The sequence below is a fragment of the Rhodofomes roseus genome, assembly GCF_022264815.1.
Source record: "Rhodofomes roseus strain CIRM-BRFM 1785 chromosome Unknown C8Q71scaffold_11, whole genome shotgun sequence".
NCBI lineage: Eukaryota > Fungi > Basidiomycota > Agaricomycetes > Polyporales > Fomitopsidaceae > Rhodofomes > Rhodofomes roseus.
This window is the reverse complement of record NW_025952967.1, coordinates 443374-463237: the sequence shown is the minus strand read 5'-3', so window position 1 is coordinate 463237 and position 19864 is coordinate 443374. Positions and strand designations below refer to the sequence as shown.

The 19864-nt window shown below is 55.8% G+C and overlaps 5 protein-coding genes across 5 annotated transcripts; 1 reads left to right on the top strand and 4 right to left on the bottom strand.

Moving 5' to 3' along the window:
- Nucleotides 1-974: 974 nt before the first annotated feature.
- C8Q71DRAFT_761086 (uncharacterized protein) lies at nt 975-4754 on the bottom strand. Its single transcript, XM_047923854.1, has 9 exons — nt 4319-4754; nt 3743-4260; nt 3475-3676; nt 3159-3387; nt 2966-3101; nt 2732-2904; nt 2564-2660; nt 1775-2495; nt 975-1710 (listed from the first exon to the last, which is right to left on the bottom strand). Exons 1-9 carry the CDS (start codon nt 4665-4667, stop codon nt 1061-1063), a joined length of 3075 nt encoding a protein of 1024 aa, XP_047778465.1. The 5' UTR covers nt 4668-4754; the 3' UTR covers nt 975-1060.
- C8Q71DRAFT_761084 (uncharacterized protein) lies at nt 4755-6112 on the bottom strand. The gene is made up of 4 exons (XM_047923853.1): nt 5961-6112; nt 5597-5888; nt 5489-5527; nt 4755-5426 (listed from the first exon to the last, which is right to left on the bottom strand). The coding sequence occupies exons 2-4, from the start codon at nt 5877-5879 to the stop codon at nt 5227-5229; spliced, it is 522 nt and encodes a 173-aa protein (XP_047778464.1). The 5' UTR covers nt 5880-5888; nt 5961-6112; the 3' UTR covers nt 4755-5226.
- Nucleotides 6113-6318: 206 nt separating this feature from the next.
- C8Q71DRAFT_708861 (uncharacterized protein) lies at nt 6319-7511 on the top strand (the record flags this gene model as incomplete). The annotated part of the gene is made up of 4 exons (XM_047920642.1): nt 6319-6627; nt 6689-6886; nt 6966-7088; nt 7251-7511. 4 exons carry the CDS (start codon nt 6319-6321, stop codon nt 7509-7511), a joined length of 891 nt encoding a protein of 296 aa, XP_047778463.1.
- Nucleotides 7512-12070: 4559 nt separating this feature from the next.
- Nucleotides 12071-13089, bottom strand: C8Q71DRAFT_69937 (uncharacterized protein). The gene is made up of 3 exons (XM_047920068.1): nt 12849-13089; nt 12678-12795; nt 12071-12626 (listed from the first exon to the last, which is right to left on the bottom strand). Exons 1-3 carry the CDS (start codon nt 12904-12906, stop codon nt 12149-12151), a joined length of 654 nt encoding a protein of 217 aa, XP_047778462.1. The 5' UTR covers nt 12907-13089; the 3' UTR covers nt 12071-12148.
- A 3879-nt stretch (nt 13090-16968) lies between these two features.
- Nucleotides 16969-19611, bottom strand: C8Q71DRAFT_69913 (uncharacterized protein). Its single transcript, XM_047920054.1, has 4 exons — nt 19426-19611; nt 19295-19358; nt 18053-19233; nt 16969-17994 (listed from the first exon to the last, which is right to left on the bottom strand). Exons 2-4 carry the CDS (start codon nt 19321-19323, stop codon nt 17177-17179), a joined length of 2028 nt encoding a protein of 675 aa, XP_047778461.1. The 5' UTR covers nt 19324-19358; nt 19426-19611; the 3' UTR covers nt 16969-17176.
- Between the last annotated feature and the right edge of the window lie 253 nt (nt 19612-19864).

Genomic DNA, 19864 nt, shown 5'->3' with positions numbered 1-19864 from the left:
TCGCTGCCCACGAGAGACCTGCCATCTCCGCGTCGTATACCTCGGCGCGTCGGCTCATCGGGATCCTCCTTCCGAAGAGGATGCTGTTGTGTCCGATTGCGACGTGGCTCGCGCCGACCCGTCTCTGGTTGTTCTCTGTGAGCAGAGAGCCGTCAGAGTACATCGTGATGGTGTCTTTTCGTTTGTTGAGTTGACTCAGCTTTGCATTGTGCGCTTTTGCGGCGGCTTCCTTTGTGACTCCCTTCACCGCTGGGGTGATGGTGAGCCTCCCTTTGAAGTCCGCCGCTGTCTTCCTCCATGGGGGAACTGCAAGCGGCGTGATGCGCTCGTCCATGGGATCCGACCGTAAGGCCATGTTGCACAGCCGGGTGGTTGCTGGGGGTTTCCTCCGGCGTGCTGTGGTCTTCTTGTGTGTTGGTCGTGGTGGTCGGGGTGTATTGGATTCGGTGAACTGACGCCATGCGTCGGGGAGCCGTTGGAGGATCGGGCTGTGCGCGCTGAGCTTGTTCAGCCGGATCGCTGCCCGGTCCTTGGTGAGTTCCAGGTGGTGGCGGATCGGTGATATGGCCGCTTCTATCTCCATTGCCGTCGTCTGCGTTGTTCTGAATGCTGCGCATATCAGTCGTAACGCGCGTCTCTGTACCTTTTCGAGAGCGTTCTCGTGGCTCTTTTTGCCTCGCCACCATGCAGGGCACGCGTACGTCATGATCGGGCGTACGCAGGCTGTGTAAAGCGTTCGTAAGTGCTCCTGTGAGAGTCCCCTTACGGTGTTGGCTAGCATGCCCAACCCGTTTCAATACCGCTTTCTCTGCACGTCCGGCCATCTGTTTGACATGATGGTCGAAGTTGAGTCGCCTGTCGAGGTGCATCAGGAAAGCGTCACGCCACCTAACACCATCTAATGTATCTCACGCATCTAACACCGGCCTAATGGACCTAACTTTCTACCGCAGTCAACACTTGAGGGTGGGCTAAAAAAAATCACTTACTGCGCGCGTAGTACTGTACTGACATGATCGCGCAGAGCCATCCAATACTATGTACAGTAGTACATGCTACACTAGAACAAATGTTGATGTCCGTGATAGTCAACGAATTTGTTAACGTAGTATGCGCGGAAGGCGTCCAAGGTTTCCTCAGCTGTGAGATCGCGCGGTATGAACTGGTCGCCGTAGACAGGAGGGAGATGAGCTGCTCGGAGTACAGTATCCAAATGTATGATCTCGCATGGTCGCCGCCCGTCTTCGTCGATCTCGGGCTTAACAACCCACATGCCCGTCACGTCGTCTGCTTCATCTCCGACCGGAATGAACCACTCGACGAGCGCACACGAATAAAATGTGCCAATGAAAGTGAAAGAGAAGAGTAGGCGTACTCGTACGGCATGGAGACCGCGAAAGCCAGCCAAGGCTGGGTTATGAGTCACGTACGCACAGTCATACCGTGCGGGTCCCTTTCGCCAGGATGGTGTTGCGCGTATCCATTCGCGCCGCATACCGCCAGTTCCCGAAGGATCACCTGGTGCGTAGAATGTTGCTACGGCAGATGGGTAAACGGTCACCTGTATGTCTGGATCGTTGTAGCGATCCACGTCTTCCACATCAGGATCTTGACCCAGCTGCCCCGCGATGAAGCGCGCTACACAGGTGGGGAGCTCGGGGCGGCCAATATAGTCACCAAGGTCACCGAGCCTTCGAGGATAGCCCTTTGCTGTCAATATGGTGCACTGCAGTGAGTACCGACCAATCAAAGAAGTGCTGTCACAACTACATACCTGGTCGCCGCGCAAGGACAACAAACGCATCGACTTGTGGTCCATCCACCGCGTCACCAAGTTCTTCATCAGCACCAGCGGCAGGCCGACCACCAGCACCTTCGTTTGCTCCTGCCACTGGCCCAACCTCATCTCCCTGATCTAGGTTGTCCGCGGCATTGCGTGCACCGCGATCATCACGCTCAGGCTCGTCGTCCCCGGCCTGCCATTCTTCATCGTCAACATCCATGTCGGCCTCCGCAGGGTCGTCCTCGGCAGCAATCATCGCTTCGAGGGCTTCGCTCAGGCAAGTACCTTCTAGCATTCCGCGCACGGTGAAGTCCACACGAGCAGCGGCGAGTTTCTCAAGACGTGCGTTCGTCTGGAGCATCTGGCCGATAGCCTTGTAGCGACTTGATCGCCGCCACGGTTTCTTTACCGCCGTGATGTGCCTATTCTCCGTGATTGACGTGCATAGACCATACAGGGCGCCGAAATTGCGCGTGTGACGGGACGTATGCTTTTGACCGTGCTGGCGAGGGATCGAGAAGCCGTCTTCTCGGACTCCAGCAACACGGAATATCTCACGGAATCGACAGTAGTGAGTCCATGCTTCATCTGCGCGTCGGAGCGTGTCGTCTGTCTGTTCAGGATGGCGAATGATGTATGCGTACTCGAGATACCATCGGACGGCGCGAACAACGTCGTCCGGAACAAGACCTCGGAGTGCAGCCAGGAACACCTATATTTGCAGGATAATTTGACGTGAGTATGCGGCTGACACAGGTCCAAGTTCCGTATGATTCTCACCTTCATCAGTCCGCGGGTATCATCACCTGTCCACTGCTTGAAGCGCCGCCCCTGCGGAAAATGGCGCAGGCCTACGAATGGTGGCATCGTTGCTAAACTGATAGATCCACGCAATAATCAATGCTAATGAACTTGAACACAAGCGTGTGAGCAAAGGTGAGTACTCACCGGCGATCAAGTTCGTCCAAGATCACACTGGCTAGCGCTTCCCCGTATATAATGATCAGGAGTATTATAATCCAATCGACGAGGTGGTCTTTGAAGGGTTTGATGATCTGATGAAGAAGATCACCCGAGAGTAGTTCGTGAATGTCCGCTCTCGGGAAATCATTGGTGTATGGCTATAAGTACAGGTGTGATGGTGAGACTTCATTTTCACGGACTTGGGTCATCGAAACTCACGATGACGTTGCTGACAATCCCATAATCCTGCCAGAGTGCACGCTCATCAAGCATCGCAACTAACGCTTCTGTAAACTCCTCCGTACGTCGCCCTTGATCAGCTCCGGCATCGAGGTCATTATGGTGACCAAAACATCTGCCCAGGGCATGACAATCAGCGTTGGGAACTGTGACCGTAGGTGTGTGTGCTTACATAGGGCACCAACCTTCGACGACACATGCAGCGAGCGCCTGCTCTGGATAATCCTGCGTATTTGGGCCTATTCCGTAAACGGCGCGACGAAAGTGTGCGTCGGGACATCGTACGACCTCAGGTGTCGACATACCCGGGCGAAGCGGAGTAAGTATGTTGCCCAGACTTGCATGGTACAGCTGGCGCTTGAACGAACGAAACGCGGTGGTGTCCTTGTCTTTCCTGTCAGCTGGAGTATCCGCCGCCGTCATATACAAGTTAGTAAGCACTTATCTGTCTCTATTGCTCCGAAGGGACAGCATGTGGGTTGACTTACCATGTGGAATTGCTAGGAATGCGAGGACATGGACGGCATTGCGGTGAGCTCGTCGGACGGTGTTGTGGAGGTTCCCAATCGAAAGGTAGAGTGGATAGTATTCATTCTGACCAGTAGCTACTGACACCGTGGTCTTATCACTTCCCAGGATGACTGGTACGAACATCGCGCCATGCGTCGTGGGATCCTCGGCGATGGTGTCCTGAGAATCAAAGCTCAGCACGGTATTCCTCCGGTGGACAGTCGGAGCCGTTCTAATGCCACTCACTGCCTGACGCCATGCCCAATTGCCCGAGAAGAAGTTTGTGAGTCGCTGCTTTCCCTCTTCGTCTTTCTCACAGTACGGTACATAGTCAATCTCGCCATCGAAGTCTTCATTCTCGAGGAGAAGATGGATGAGCTTTCGTGGATCCCGCGTCCAAACAGTGTACTGCGCGGTCATCCAAGACGGCACCTGGCCGACCTCCGGAATGGGACCTTGGTACTGAACAATGAAGCTACGCCAAGGTGCGTCCCCATGTTGGATCTCGTCAATGACAGCGAGCATGTCTACTGCGTTTGCAAAGGGTGGCTTCGCGCCGAACGAAATGAGCGAAGCGGCCCATAGATCCATGATGGTCCCGACATCGCCTGCTGACATCTCGATCTTCTTGAACAGGAACTCGCCAGCTTCGAACTCTATCCGGCTACCGAATGGTGCCCAATCTCCTTGGGCAGCCCGTTCGCGTGGCTGCGGCGGCATACCTGGAGGTAGGTACTCGCCACCATCTTCGGTGCAGGGTCGTGCTAAAGTCGAGGTCAGCGAGCCATCCAAAGCGCGCCATGCTGTGCGGCTGGAACATACCGTCGATATGTTGGTGGTAATGTGTGTTATTCTGCCCTTGGTCCTCCCCCATCCTGTCATCTTCCGGCCCATCCTCAGGCTGACCATCAGGTTCTCCTCCTCCTACACCTCCAGCCTCGTCGACATCTGGCTCCGCTGGAAAGAGCTGAACTTCGGGATCCTCCTGCGGGCCTTGCAGGTTGGCGTTGTGCCGACCAGGATCATACACAGGCATCTCGACATGCTTCGCGTTCCGATGCTGGGTAAGGCCGGAGCGATTTTGGAATGACTCGTGGCATATCTGACATTGAATGCGTATAGGTTGGTGCACTTGTCGTCGAGGAGCCTCATGCTGGGCATTGTTAGCCATGGAGGCCTTGAGGTGAGTCGCTACGAGTCTGGGGAGGGCTGAAGTCTCGATGAGTGCGTCGAGAGCAAGGGGAGATGAGCGGGCTGATCACAGCGAAATCAGACTTAGCGCGGCGTGCAGCATGCTGTTCGTGGGGCTGCGTCTGGGCTGCGTCATTCCTTGGTAATTGCAGGGAAAAATCGGGGTTCCCTTCCGACACCGTCCGGTAACGCAGGCCTACTACTACAGCTGCCCTTTGCTGGCACTGACCCTTGTCTCTGCCCACGTCAACGTTGTTTTTGCAACTTGACATTTTCCACTCTCTACGCCTTTGTCCTCACCGGTGCACCCTTGCTCATCGAATTACCCTCCTTATCCAGCATCTGCACAAGATGCCAAACCCCGGCCGGCCGGGTACACGCGCAAAAAACAAAAATCAACATCCTGGCGATGTCGTCAAGGAGAATTCGGTCATACGTCGCACCAAAAAAGAGCTTGAAGCTGCCCGTAAACTCGACAGCGAGAAGAAGAAGGCAGCGGAGCTTGTGCGCACGGGTAAGATTCGCAGCCTTGCTGATGTTCAGTCGCGTCTGCGGCAACGCGATGATTTCGAGCAGAGCGGGCCACCAAGTGTTCTCCCTCCAAAGCTCAGGCGCCAGGTACCAAGTACAAGCTCTGCCTCAGCGAGTGCTGAAGCTCGTGGCCTGTCACACCTTGACATACTAGAGCCTGGCGAGGCGGATGGGGTGAGTAGCGATGATGAAGCTATCGAGTACGACGGTACGGTCTCACCAAGTTCCCTGACCCTGACTGCGTCTGACCCTCTATTGATATTGCTCCAGCCATGCAGTCGTACAGTGAGAGGCTCCCCGACATCGCAGGTACGTGCTTGTGATGATGTAACCTTCAATTGTACACCGGCGACTCGTTCTCAAATGACCGCCGCGCAGCGATCCTCTCGGAAGCCCCCCATGCTACTACTCCAGCTTCCAAGTCCCGTCGACCGCAGGTAGTACTGAAGATGCCGTCGACAGAGCATGCCGCGCCGAAGAAGTCTCGGAAGAAGGAGACGAGCATGCGGCGTGGTGATATTGAAGCTGTCAGCAGCCGCGAAGACCCAGCACTGGCAGCTGCCACTGATACACGCAGTGTGAGCCCCGCGTTGCCAGAGTGGGCTACAGCCATGATGGCAACGCAAGTGACCGGCAAGCGAAAGGCCGGAAACGAGATCATTGTTGACGGGTGAGTCAACTTGAACTGTATTGAACGTCAGATAGACTCTGACATTGTCGTCAATGTACTACGGCGCCACAGAAGCCCCGCCACGGCACAGCCAAGTAAGAAGGCCAAGGCCTCTGGCAGTGGCTCACAGCCCGCTCTTCCTTTCGGATTGCTTGCATCATGGAAGACGCCTCCGACTCGGACCCAACAATCACCGAAGACACCGAGGAATACGCATGGGAAGGGTAAGTCAACGCTTAATCCGAGTGTACCAGCGCCTACTCCCTCCAAGTCGAAGACGTCTCAGCCTGCATCTGCGCCGAAGACAAAAACTGCTGCTCCAGTTGTGTCCCGACGCACTGCGCAGGTACGGACATCTCGTTTGGCAATCGCAGACATATGGCAGCTGATCCCTTGTTTCCTTGATTGCATGCTGTGCTGCGTGCAGGGTATGGTTGCCGTAACCTCAACGCCGACACCGGTCCAGGGCGCCGTTGGAGAGTCTGATGATGACGGGTCAGACAGTACTGGCCATGGACCCGCTGTCCGTGCCACAAACGAAGCCCTCCCTGACGGCACACGGTCAAAATACAATGCAGTATTCATGCCGAGACTCCTCGAGCTTCTAGGACGTCTCGACAATCCATGGGATCTCCAACGTATCAATCCTGCAGCTGAGATGCAACGTCTTTGGGAGGAGCTATTCCCGAACCATCCGCTCGGCTATGTCATGCAACCGAAAACCCCGGTCTATGTTTTAGTGCGTTTACATGATCATGCAACGTATTGAAAGAACTGACGCACCGGGGGCCTCCCCGCAGACCATGCAGCGCGTGTACAATTGGCGATCGGACCTGGGCGAGGCTGCAATCAATGCGGTCAAGAAGTACTGGGAAGATAATCAGCTCTTCGGAACGGATGAACGCACTGCGTGTGCAGCCTTCCATATCGGGGACAGTGATCCTTACTTGTATGGGCATGTCAAGACCGTCAAGCGCGGGGATAAGTTGGTCATCGAGGTACGTGATCCTAGTATGCGAGTCCAAGCGGCCAAGTATTAGTTCTAACACCAATTCCAATGGCCCGGACGGTTATCAGAAACACTACCAACGTTTTCAGCATGCAATCGTCATGGAGACGCTGGCCGAGCACCTCTGGATCATCAGTAAGATCCCATCGCACGGCAATCCATGCGGCGCGTTGTTGCTCGCATGTGCCGCGGTCAGCTCCTTAATATTTCCACCTCTATGAGACCACGGCTCACACATAACCTAGGCTGAACGAGCATGGACGCTCGGAGTTCGTGGTGAATTCCCAGTGAAGCATCGCAAGAAGCATAGCCGCCGTATGTCGGAACCGGCCATGCCCAGCTTCTCAGAGAAGAACGCAGGCGCTCGCGCCATGTTCTACGTGCGCTCCATCAAGCGTTTGGACGCCAGCGCATGGGACGCTATCCTCGAGCGTTCGTGCGCGTTGATTCGCGAGCGTTCTGCCAGCGGCCAGCGAAATGCCCACGATCTAGATGAAGCCGATGTTGACGACTCGGATGCCATGTACTCCGATTCCGAGTCGGGCTCGGACACAGCGGATCACCACCCTCAGACTGACCCCACGGCGTCCGATGACGAGCAAAATGTATGCTAGCATTGCAAGGCTATGTTCAAATTCGCTCATGATCTTCGTTATCTCGCACCACAGCAACCGCCGGCCGTTGAGAGCGATGTAAGTGTACTACTATTCTATGTATTATGGCTTCCGTATTGACGGCATGTATTTGTAGTCCCTCTCGCAGCGCGATGACGACGATGCCAGTGACTGAAGCTTCTACCTTGGTCATTCAGAGGCTGAACCACGAGACAAATCATCTGTTGTCAAAGCCAGGAGACATCAGGTGAGTACAATGTCAACGTTGACCTTTCTACGCTCGCGAGAACGCTGACGCTGTGTTAACTGAAGCAGTGACGGTGCAACATATCCGTTCGACCCCATCCTTTCATCACACAGTTCTAGGCTACTCTATATTCGTCACGTTGCGCATGCCATAGCACGAGTCCGTTTAATTACTTTGGATAATTCCGCTTTCGACAAATCAGTGCTGCTACGGAACATGATCATAGTACCAGTCTAGGAGTACCATCATGTAGTATGTAGCAATGCTCGAATCTAGTAACTCTTCGTGGCATAATCCGTCTGGACGTCTAGTAGCGGCCTCGCATCCCTAACAGCATAGGCATCTAAATGCTGTCTAACACTAGAAATGAATCTACTTAATTGAGATGATGTGTCTAAATCGTCTAACTCCCTAATTGTCTTAATTAGACAGGTTAGACGCAAATGACGCTTTCCTGATGTGTACGCCGAGCCACTTTGTTGAAGCGGTCGCGGCTATGGTGATGTTGGCGCCGTTGGCACCTGGGAGGATGATTGTCGGTGAGTCGTTGGCTGTTCGACGTCTGAGCGAGTAGTGCATCAGTTCCCTTTTGACCAGGTCGGGCGAGAGGCCGACGCTGGCCATCCAGGTGTCAACTCGGCCGTAGGCGATCTTGAGGATCCGGGTGTTGGTGTCGAGGGAGTCCGAGGAGACGTAGATTTTGCCGTCGTCCACGAACATGATGAGCTGTGTCGGTCCAGGGCTGTCGACCAGCTTCAGCTTGGCGTTGATGGCGTCGACGTGGTCCCGTGCCGCCTTCTCGAAGATTTCTAAGAGTTCAGCGGCGTACAGGATAGACAGGATGGGGGATACCGGTGAGCCTTGGGGGATCCCATTCTCTACCGGTCTCATCTCCCCACGTATCCCGTCCAGGCAGATTGCTGCCTCTCGGTCTGAGAGGAAGGCTGCGGTCCATCGTACTAGTTGGAGAGGGAGGCGCTTCTCGCGCATGACGTTGAGGAGTCGGCGGTGGTTCACGAAGTCGAAGAAGCCCTTGATGTCGAAGGTAAGCGCTGAGGTGACTTTGCCGTGGTTGTGGGCTGCTTCGACGTCGTGGACGAAGGTGAGGATGGCATCGTCCGTGGAGCTCGCGGGACGCCCGCCGAACTGGTTCGCAGGGACGAGGTTATGGGTCGATACTAGGTAGGCGAGGCGGTTGGCGACGATCCGTTCCAGGGTCTTCCCGAGGCACTCCAGGAGCTGGATGAGTCGGTACGCCCGGGGATTGCTGTAGTCCGGTTTCCCCGGCTTGGGGATGGCCACTGCAATGGCCTTCCTCCACGCTTTGGGGTGGTAACCTGCGCGTAGACAATGGTTCATCAGCGTTGTTATGGTCGATTCTGCCTCAGCCCACGCCCATCTGATGACGCGGAACTGGCATTGGGAAAGGCCCGGGGCTTTGTCTGCCCCTTGCTCGAATATGGAACGTCTCACCTCATCCGTTGTGACGTCTTTGTTTGCAAAGTCGTCTGGGTGAGGGTCCTCGAGGTCGTTCTCCGGGACTCCTTGCAGCGGTGGTGGTGGCTGGAATAGCTCGTCCCGCAGCGCGTTGCACTTGTCTTCGTGCATGACGGCTGGTGGCTGGTCTGCGCCTCGCGAGATGGCTGGTGACTGGTACGATCGTACCCCCTTACCCCATTTCGTGAAGCCCCAGATGTCGGCTGTGGTCGCGTCTTCGAGGGTGTCCGTGATCCACTTCTGGCGTGCTTTCTTGTAGAGCCGCCTGAAGTAGTTTCGGGATTTCTTGATCTGGGCATTCGTCGTGCTCGCCTGCATGCCCCACCTTTTCAGGTGGTTCAGGCTCTGCGTGCGTAGGTCCGCGATCTTCTTCGCCGCGTCGTGGAGGTCCGCGTTCCACCACGGACGCGCGCGGTCGCTTGGCTTCTTGACCTTTGCCGCTGTTGTGTTGGCGGTTTGCATCGCCGCCGTCAATGCGTCAGCGGCTCGGTCGAGCTGGTCATCGGAGAGTGTCGTGTGCTGCTCGGATAAGGGGTGTAGGTCGAGGTCGTGGTCGTCCAGTGCTGATCGGAAGGCGGCTCGCCATTCCGCTGGGTCAGTATCCTTGAAGTTGTATCGTTCCCCTGTGGGGTTGTCGATCTCGATGGCGCCGTTGTCGATTTCCCATCTCAGCGCGAAATGGTCCGAGCCGAACGCGTACTCCCGATCAACCCACCAGTGCTTGGCAGTATCGAGCTCGGTGGCCTTCGGATTGGTGAAGGTGAGGTCGATGGTGGACCACGTGTCGTGTGCATGCGAGAAGAAGGTTGGGTCTCCCTTCTCATTCTTCATCGTGAAGCCCTGCTGCGTTAGCCAGTCTACCGTCTGTTCTGTCGAGTCTTTGGCTGGCTCCGACGTGCGCGACCACAGAGGGTGGTGCAGGTTCCAGTCGCCCGACAAGATGGTCGGGCGTTCCCTTGGGAGGGAGAGCTTCTGGAGCCGCTTTGCCGCCGACTTGGCGCCCTGCTTCCTGTCGTCGTTATAGATGTTCACGATGATGGTGGGGGGGTGGGGGGCCTGCGCGATTTCGAGGACCTGGATATCTAGGTCATTAGCGATGTCAGAGCGGAGGGTGACTGTGAAGTCTCCTCGTCTGCGTGTGTACGCCATCGCTCTCGGTCGTTTGTCTCGCGGGACAGCGGAGACGGGTAGGATAGGTGTCCATCCTGCTCCTGCTTCCGACACCGGTCCTTGGATGTCGTTGCCGATGTTTCCCCACCACGGTTCCGTGATGAGGATGATGTCGGCGGTGTCGGCTGAGGTCGCGGTGTTGAGGAGGGCGTGGATTACCGCGTTTTGTCGGTTGGCGTTGAGCTGTAGGATCCGGATGGGGCGGGTGGTCGTGTCTTTCATAATCCAACCTCATTGTCGGTCTCAATGTCAGGGACCCGGTGAGGGTAGTACTCTCGCTCGATCATGGCTACCGCCGCTGCGAAGTCCTCGACGACCGTCGCGTAGACGGCTCTGCATTCTGTCTCGTCCAGGTCTGGGAAGCGTTTCTGGAGTGCTTCCAGATCGCCTTTGTGCCGCTCCTCTTCGTCCAGCGCAGCGAAATGGTTTGCGTTCTCCGTAGCTACCTTCCGCTGCGCTTGGCTCGGCTGGGGTTTCGTCGGCTTCTTGGGTGCTGTGGTCTTCTTCGGCGCCCGTGCTTCCTTCCACTCCGAGGTCGCCTTAGCTCCTCCCCTCGGTCGCGGTGTTCCCTTCGTGATGCCTCGAGCCTGGTCGCGGGCTGCGCAGTCTCTCCACGTCGCCGTGTGGCACCCTGTGCAGTTGGCGCACTCGTACTGTTCATGTTTGCAGTCGTCCATGTCGACGTCTTCATCTGGTCGTTCTTCGCGGCACTCTTGGCAGGTGTGGTCGGCTTCGGTGTGGGAGGTCGCCCCGCAGATCCGGCACTTCTCCGTCCCGTTGCACCTTGACTTTGTGTGGCCGAATGCCCAGCACCGGCTACACTGCATGACGGGCGGTTTGTCAGCGTAACGTCTCACCTCTGCGAACTGGCCTGCAATCGCGAGGTTCTTGACCCGGTTCACCAGGTGGTCGGCATCTTCTTGGGACTTGAGGGCGATCACCACTGACGAGTAGGACAGTGAGATAAGGTCGCCCCTGTGTCTCATCCATCGTGGTAGGTCGGCGGTCTCCATCTTCTCGTAGTCTGGGTTGAGACTTCGAAGGTCGTGGTCGATTTCTTGTGGTGTTGCTATGTCGTTGGTCTTGTCGTTGAAGGTCCGAACCCCGTTGAGCTGGATCTTGAACCACTTCTCGTCGGGGCGGATACGCGTGTCCCGCGTGCCAGCGAAGAATTCTACAAACCTCGGAGCATGCGGGGCAAGCTCTCCCGCTGACTGATCAGCGCGCGTGAAGACGATGCAATTGTTATGGGCGTTGAACTTAACGTTCACTACCCGTAAATGTCTGCTTTCGTTGCTGGCTTGGAGTACCTCGTTGATGTACTTCACGATCTCCACCTCGCTCGGCCGGTCTTTCGCTGACGGGCCATCCTTGATCTCGATGATGAGTCGGGATGGATGGTGGGCCGCTAGCGGATTGAGCGTTGGCTTGGGCGCGCGAGGTGTCGGGACGATTGGTCGTGCTGTTGCGTACACCGCCTGGACGGCCGGTCTGTTGGTGAGAACTACAGTGACATCACTTGAAGAGGTTCTGTATCGCGCTCACGTGCCTCACATTGGACGCGTTTGAGTACGCGTCGCATACTGTTACTTGTCACTCTTACACACAGTGTTCCCTGCTCGGTTCATTGGACCGGCGGGAAACCTGTAGATCTCTGAAGGAAGAACCAGAGTCCCATCTCCAGAGCGTCGCTGTGACTCGAAAGTTCAGATCCATTGCCCATCTACTCGTCATGCTGGAGTACATGATAGTGTATAGAGCTAGGCTCGCTGGTATCATGCAAACTAAGGTTGACTTCCACGCGCATGTTCGATTCGGACAACCCAGACACCTGGACGTTGACGAATGCTGGTGGGTTCTGCGAGAACCGCCCTCGTGGTATCTCCATTGCGAAGTCGTAGGACCGGTAGTCTGGATCGTCTTGAGGCCCCCTCCTTCCCCAGACGTATACAGGTTCGCGCCGCGCCGCTTCTTCGGCGTCCATCTCGTCGTCTACCATGTCTGCCTCGTTGAGGAGCATGGCGAAGACTTCCTCTTCCTCCTCGAACGAGTTGCCTCCTGAAGCCGGTTCGACGTGTGGTCGAAAGACAAACGTGGGAACGTCGTGCGGTCCTGCGCGGGATGTAGTCGCTAGAAGCCATGCATAGATGAACGGCTCGGTGAAACAAGAGGCGATATCCTGGCCCATGCACAGAAGAGCTCTGCAAGTACCGTCATGCATAGCTCAGTCTAGCGGTTCAAGAGGTGCTGACCTCACGAGACACGAAGTGATCTCCGAAAGCGTCACTGATTCTGGGTCAGAATGCGTTGACTGATGATGCGCAGACCGCTTCCGGGGTCGAGGTCGAGGTCGACGCGGACGTTCAGTGGCTGTGTGGCATCATAGTCAACAACAGCGCAGAGGGGACTGCATAAGGACGTACGCGTCGAGTGGCGAACTCGAGGTGGCCTTTGTTCAGTGAGTGGCGATCGAGAGGGCATCGTAGTAGCAGTATGATGATGCGAAGAGTTTGATCAGGGGGTGGCCTGAGGCAGCGTAACGTACAACGGTGCGGCAGTCGATCCTTGAAATAGGGGCACGGCGGGGCAGATCAGTGCGAGATTGTCGAGACGGTCAAAGTTATTGCGTTGACAGCAGTGTACAATGCATGCAGTACACAATGCAGCGCGCGGGCCATAGCGCGCGCGCGTGCGCCGACGAATAGACGGTGTCGTCTGACCATGCTGCTGCTGTTGAACTAACCAGGAGGAGGCGTCATCATAATGCAGACATGGGCGAAACAATTGTTGAGGGCCTGAAGGAACATCGGTATGCTGGCATACTATGGAATGCGCTTTAGCGGGAGCATCAATAACAACGTCATGTAACTCTAAGCATCGACTCACGCGTCTACGCACGGTCATATCAATGATGCATGCCCCGTTGGCTCGGGGCTTTGAGTGACGATCGTATGTCGACGACCGCTGCAGGGCTGGGTCCATGCTAGTCTCCCATAGGCAGACCGCAAATACGACCTTTTTGGAGGGGAGGAGGACGGTCGTATTAGGGTCTTTGTAGGGTCTGCTTCAAAACGCGCCCTCCATACTGGCCAAGCCCCTTGAGGACCCATTCTGTGATGGCCGGACGATGCCAGTGGCTGCGGCACGGCACGGCAAGAATGCCGGTGGCCGATCCCAGATCCATCTCAGATATTATCGGTCGCACTGTATGAGGCAGACTGCACATTGAATATGATATGATTTCTCGCTCTACGTCTACACTCAGTTCAAGGCGAAACACAAGATGCACCGAAATCCTTCCCATGATCATAATTTCCCAACCTACAGCCCACCTCCCCCTCCGGCACAAGGCTGGTACAGACCTATTATGACTTCACCACCACCCGCGTACGCGCACGCTGTTCATGGTGTCCCCCACGAACTGACGCCGGTAGCCACAATATCAGCCTACTCTCCAGGACCATACATACCCATGATGCCTCCTGTCAATTGGCAGACTCCTCCGCCGGTATATCCGGCGTTTGCGCCACCGAGGGTATCGCAGACACCTGTAGTATGCGTACAACCCAAACCGACTCGTGCGGAAGAGCCAGCGCATGTCGTAGCGTGCATTAGAACGGCGAATGAGGTGACACTCACCCTCGTGCAGGCCCGAGAACCGTCAGACCGAGTCCATCTGAGGACCGGTGCAGATCGTCGCACTTAACGCGATGATGACCGGAGTGTACACGAACGTGGCCGATGTTTTTGAATGACGTGCGACACTGGTTGCCCCAGCTGCAGAGTAGGTGCGCCTCGTCGACGTTGAGCGCCATGAGACGACCGGTGAACGTCTTGTCATTGACTAGACCTCGGAATCCCGACGTAGATAGCTGCTCCGGGGAGAGCAGGATAACAGCCGTGTTCGATCGCGCCCTTTGCCAAGGGTCAGTGTTCACGCCTTTCGCTCGAGTGGTGTCGGCATTGATGACCACAGTTGTAAGGCCGGTGGCCTCGAACTTGGACTGCTGTTCTGATCTGAGCCATGATTTCCGCAGAGGAGTGTAGTGCCACTCACCATATCTTACTCAAGAGCCTTCGTCGGGCAGACCACAACCATACACGGGTCTGCTCTGAAGCGACTACGCAGCTCCTTCGGACACAGCTCCCGGTCCTTTGCTAAGGCTTGAGCTACAAGCATGTAAATCAAGAGAAATCCGGTTTTCCCTGATCCAGTTGGTGTGATTGCGAGCACGTCGACGCCGTCGAGTGCTTTACAAGCTCCTTCGAGCTGGTAGTCGTGGGGGTCCCATGGTAGAGTTTTCGAGGTGATGTCGCGGCAAAAAGCGATCCCTCCAGGGGAGCTGAACGAGGTGAATGAATGTGTATAAGCCCCGTCAGACACGGGGCTCTGCATTGATTGGAGTCGGCTACGGTACATGCAATGAAGAGCTCAAGAGAGGGAAGCAGCAAGCAAATGAGGAGCGCGACGCGTCCGACGCGTCGCGCGCGAGAGATTTGAACGCGTGTTTCGGAGATGGACCTGCTTACGTAACTCCGCCAAAGGCGTTGGCCAGTGTTTGCCAGGGATATTGAGACAGACTAGGTCCATGCGCTCACCGTGGGTGGGGAGGGCCCGGAGGGGTAGCACGGCCTGAGGCCTGAGCGCCTACACCGGAAGTTATGTTTGGTGTTGCTTGGCATGAGTGGCATTGCCGCATGGGTCGCCGGAATGGTAGTATGAGCACAGTGCAGCTTTGAGGTAGGTCCGACACAAACCCCTCACCCGTGGAAGTTATTGCGGCGAGACTAGAATTTGACCTTTACAAACATGACGGCGACCTTTGGCACAGCGCAATTGATGGTCGTAGACCTCAAGTGTAACGTACGCGGATTGGTCGCGGTTCAATTGTGCGTTGCACGCGCGCTATCATCTCAGCGCTACGCTCTTCCCACGACTTAGGAGGGCCAAAGCGATTCGAATTGAACGCCACGGCCGTCTCGCAAGTTAGGTGGAGATAGTTAAGCACCTAGAAACGCAATGGAAGGTGTATGAATCTCTGTTTGCTCATGTCCGGCTGCATACTCGCACTGTGCGGAGTGATTCGATGAAGCCCTTTCGGAGGTCACGGGCGCTAAGAGTCTGCCACTGCGATGCGGTCTTCAAAGTGGTTGTCGATTGCTGCAAGTACTTAACATACTTTTTCGGTGAAAAGGGGCTCGCTAAAATCCGAGGGCGTATATGAATGAGAAGACATAGTACCAAGTCAAAGCTTGTGCCCAGCCACCGGAGCGAGCTGTGGCCGTGACAAGCGTGACCGTGCACTGATCATGTTTGGTTTTGTTTGTTCTCCTCAGAAACAGTCCCCCTCGGCCATCGTAGGCCTTTCTTTTTGTCCTACCACGCATCTTCATAAAACTCTGAGTATATTATGAGATGTTTCAGCCATGCTCTTGGCCTACAGCCGTAGAGGGCTAGGCAAAGGAGGTTCAAAACATGAACGCACCGGTGGCAGGGCGCGAGGTTGAGCGCCCTGATAGACGCGGGAAACGGTGCGTGTGGCGCAAATCAACCGCGACCAATCCGCGTAGTATACAAGTGGCACGGAAGTGACGGAACGTTCGCGCCACAGACGCGTCTCAACGGTCACGTGCGCGCGTGCACGGTTACCCGCACGTCTCCATGGGCAAAACAATGTCCTCCCTCCCTCGAATGGTCCTGAACTAGACATGTGAGTACATGAGACAATCTCCTAAGTGCATTTTAATTTATTCTGAGCTCTAGAGATCCATCCCGCATCTCTAAGCCTCAGATACAGTCTACTAGTAACAGCGACATACCGTGACACAGTGACACTCATTGAGTCATAGTCGACCTGCAACGGGCACGGATCGTCAGCGCGAGGCATGGTTGCAACAGGAGTATACAAGTCACATACCAAACGAAGACCGAAGCGGCGGTCAGCAGCTCAGAAGGCTGCTACACTTAAAGGAGCTTAGGCGAGACGCCGCGAGAGCCCAGCAAAGCGCCGGGAACTCCAACTTGAACCCAACGGCGAAGGAGAACATACTGATTCCGGTCCTGCAATTTGAGCATGATGTAATTATCTATTTCAAACTCACAGTGTCGTAGTAACTCACTCTCTGCAGAAATCTTCGGAGCTTGACAGTGCGACGTTGCGGGACCGAGGACTCACTAGTACTCACTGTTGTCCCACAAGCCGTGGTCGAGATGCTCGCGGTGAACCACATTCACATCCAATAGTATTCCGTCGTCGAATGCTCAGAGAGAAATCCACAGATCCTGACGGCGCCCTGCAATGAGACCTACATGGAGAGGGCACGCTACCACGTCGTCATGCACTGCATACTTTGACCGTTGGGCACATTGCTAGGCTCAATCTCTATTCCCAGCGGAGTTTAGGCCCGACTTGTCCACACGTCACGGTAGTACTGTGATATCCAGTCGGAGCCCGTTACTGAGGCATACGCGTTCAACTTCGACGTTTTGACGATGTTCGAACCTGAGCAGGCTCGGACGTTCCAGCAGTATTCACGGGCTGCATCTGCCAATGGATCCTCAGCAGACGTACACAGCGAGGACAACCTTCGTTCCTGATTTCTGGTAAATCGCACTACCCAGGGCATTCGACATGAAATTGCGCGTTCGTACAATCAATGATGTCCGTATTGTCTGAAGTCCAGGTCCCTCTCGTCGCACTCGCCGAGTTACACCTCTTGACTCCCTCGATCAACCTCCCGGCACCGCATTTCACCTAGGTATGACGACAAGGTGTTGCGGAGCAGGGACGAATTCTGCGGTGCGTTTGATACCCCACCTCCGTATCGGTCCAACGTCGCCAAGAGACGCCTGGAAAAGGAGCTTCGAGTCGAGCACCTCGTCGAGTTTCTCGATGGCAGGGAGCCTGGTAAAGATTGCCTCTTCCAAGGCATCAGGTCGCCCTTCGAAGTCAATCGCCGCCGCTGCATCAGCCTTCATGACGAAGTTGAAGTCGAATCTGTGGAGACCGTACAGGCAGTGCAGAACATCAGGATCGGCGCACGCGTCCCTCAAGGAAGCATCGAGAGCAGCCCAGTGAACAGTGTCGATGTCCCTGAACCTGATCGTAAGTTCGACCCTCTCGGTGCAGTCATTCAGGACTATCCAGAGTGTTTCCAGAGCGATAGCCGGAAGCTCGGCGGTCGGCGTTGCGATGTCGCCAATGCAATCAACGCTGAGCACGATCTTCTTCGCCCGAGGGTGATTGCCCATTGGAGAGCGGTGGCAGAGATTGGCGAGCCAATCATATACCTGGGAGATGGTCGGCCTGCGCTGTGCGGCCTCCCGTCCGCATGCAACAAAACTGCAGGGCCTTCCAGGCAGTCTGTCGTCAGGGAAGTAGTCCCTGCTGCGAGCAAGGTTTTCATGGTTCCCGTAATGTGTCGATCCAAACGCGAGCTTCTCTAGCATATCACAGGGCTTCGACTCGGTGAATCCTAGGAAGTCGAATGGGTCAACTTCGACTCCTTCGGCTTCGTTTCGGGGGCATCGGCATGGTGGCAGCGCAGCCGGCGGACGAGGCTCACGTTCTGAGATTGGAACGGGTCAGTGCGACGTCATTGTGAGACCAGAGGTAACTGAACGTACCATCACTGCTCGCAAATGTCTCAATGCCTTGGAAGCGCAGCTCTAGCTTGTGGACATGCGATAGGAGGCAGAAAAGAAGCATCAGAATGGGTGCGATGTCCAACGATTGCAGGATGAACTCCGCTTCCTCGATCTTCAGGCCATCCCGTTTGCCCAGCAACCAGTGTACAAGCGGACGAGACGATTGCTGAACGTCTTCATAGATCTGGAGGCGGTGAATATAAAGGGTGGAGCTTTCCGATATCTGATCGCGGGTGTGGTTGAGGGTCTTCCAACGGCAGCCTGCAACGCGAAGCTCCCGGAAATCCTGGTTACAGAGCGAGGACAAGAGGAGCAACAGTTGATTGCTGTTCCAGAAGTCGATTTTGACCAGGTGGAGACGCTTGAGGACGGTAAAGCAGGGTTGGGATCGAAGCGCCAGCCTGGCCGGTGACGGGACGTCGCCCCATTCAAGGTCAATCAGCTCCAGCTCCTCGACACCCCTCACATGAGGGAAGACGCGACTAGCCGCCTTTTCGATCCAAGCGTGCTCGACGGTGCACTCGGGTGACCAACCGGTATGCTGATCCCTATCATCCTCCTCTCTCTCGGTGGACAGACAGCCGCGAATGAGGACCTTGGAGGCATAGAGCCTTTTCGAGCCACGCGGGAAACGTTCCTCAACGAGCGAGTCGATGTCGGTATTCGGTTTGAACGTGAGCTGTGGGATCGTCTTGGATTCCATCCAGTAGACTGGAGGATTCGCTCGGTAAAAAAGCTCGTTATCGGGGTCATAGCCGATGCCAGAGGGACAGGCGGATTTCACGGACATTCGATCGTCGGAAGAGGCACTCCTTGCGGCGTCGCCGCGCCCCTCTCGCCGCGCCGTTGCTTCTAACGACGGGGAATCCGGCCGTGCTAGCTCGCGGTGAATGGTCCGCCCACGGAGCGGCGGTTCTGGGTCATTGTGGCCTCCGAAGCGGGCAGCGACGTTGCCGTCCGAGTGCGGGTCCATGTCTTCGTCTTCGTCTGGCTGCTCTATCTGTACATCGGGTTCCTCGCCGTACTGATCGTCGGTTTGCATGTCGTCGTCGTCGTCGTCGTCCGCTGAGGGCGGGCTAGAGCGCTGCACAGAAGGGGACCGCCGGGGTCCGTCACTGGCAATGGCATTGTCACGGAAGAGAGGGAAGGGGGAGACGGATCTGAGGTTCAGATTGTCCGTCGATGTGAGCATCTAGACACTGTATTAGAAGCCGTTCTCACCTGAGAGCTTGCTTTATGTGACTGAGCATCTTGCAGTGCGGCGGGAATATGGCGAGGTCAAGGGCTGCACTAGGGATAGATGCGCCGACTGTCAGCGAGCAGATTGATAGGATGCCAGAAGTATGACGTACGAGGGGGTCGCTTTGTAGGGCAGTAAAGAAGATTGATGAGAGTGAGTGGAGTAGCAGTCTATGCGTTGTATAGGGTCCGATAGTGTTCGGCGGGGATTGGTCGCAGTCTGTCGCAGCGTCATGCTTAAATACGCCCTGTATCTCGTCACCTATAGGAATCGCCAAAGCAAAGACAATACAGTGCACCGAACCGCGTCGCGTTCCTCGGAGATTCGTGCAGTTGTTGTTGCGCACCAACGTGGCGAAGGTCCAAGTGCCGTCTTCCATCAGGTCAGTTCTCTGCCTCTGCAGACAATGACTCCGTTGTGCATACAGTGATCCTGAAGTGAGCAGCGCGCGGTCGGAGAGCCAGTAAGCGAGTGCTATTGTTTTGCGGTCGCACTTGCAGAAGGAAGACTTCAGGGTTGTCAGCAACGCGTATTGTGATCGAAGACATGCG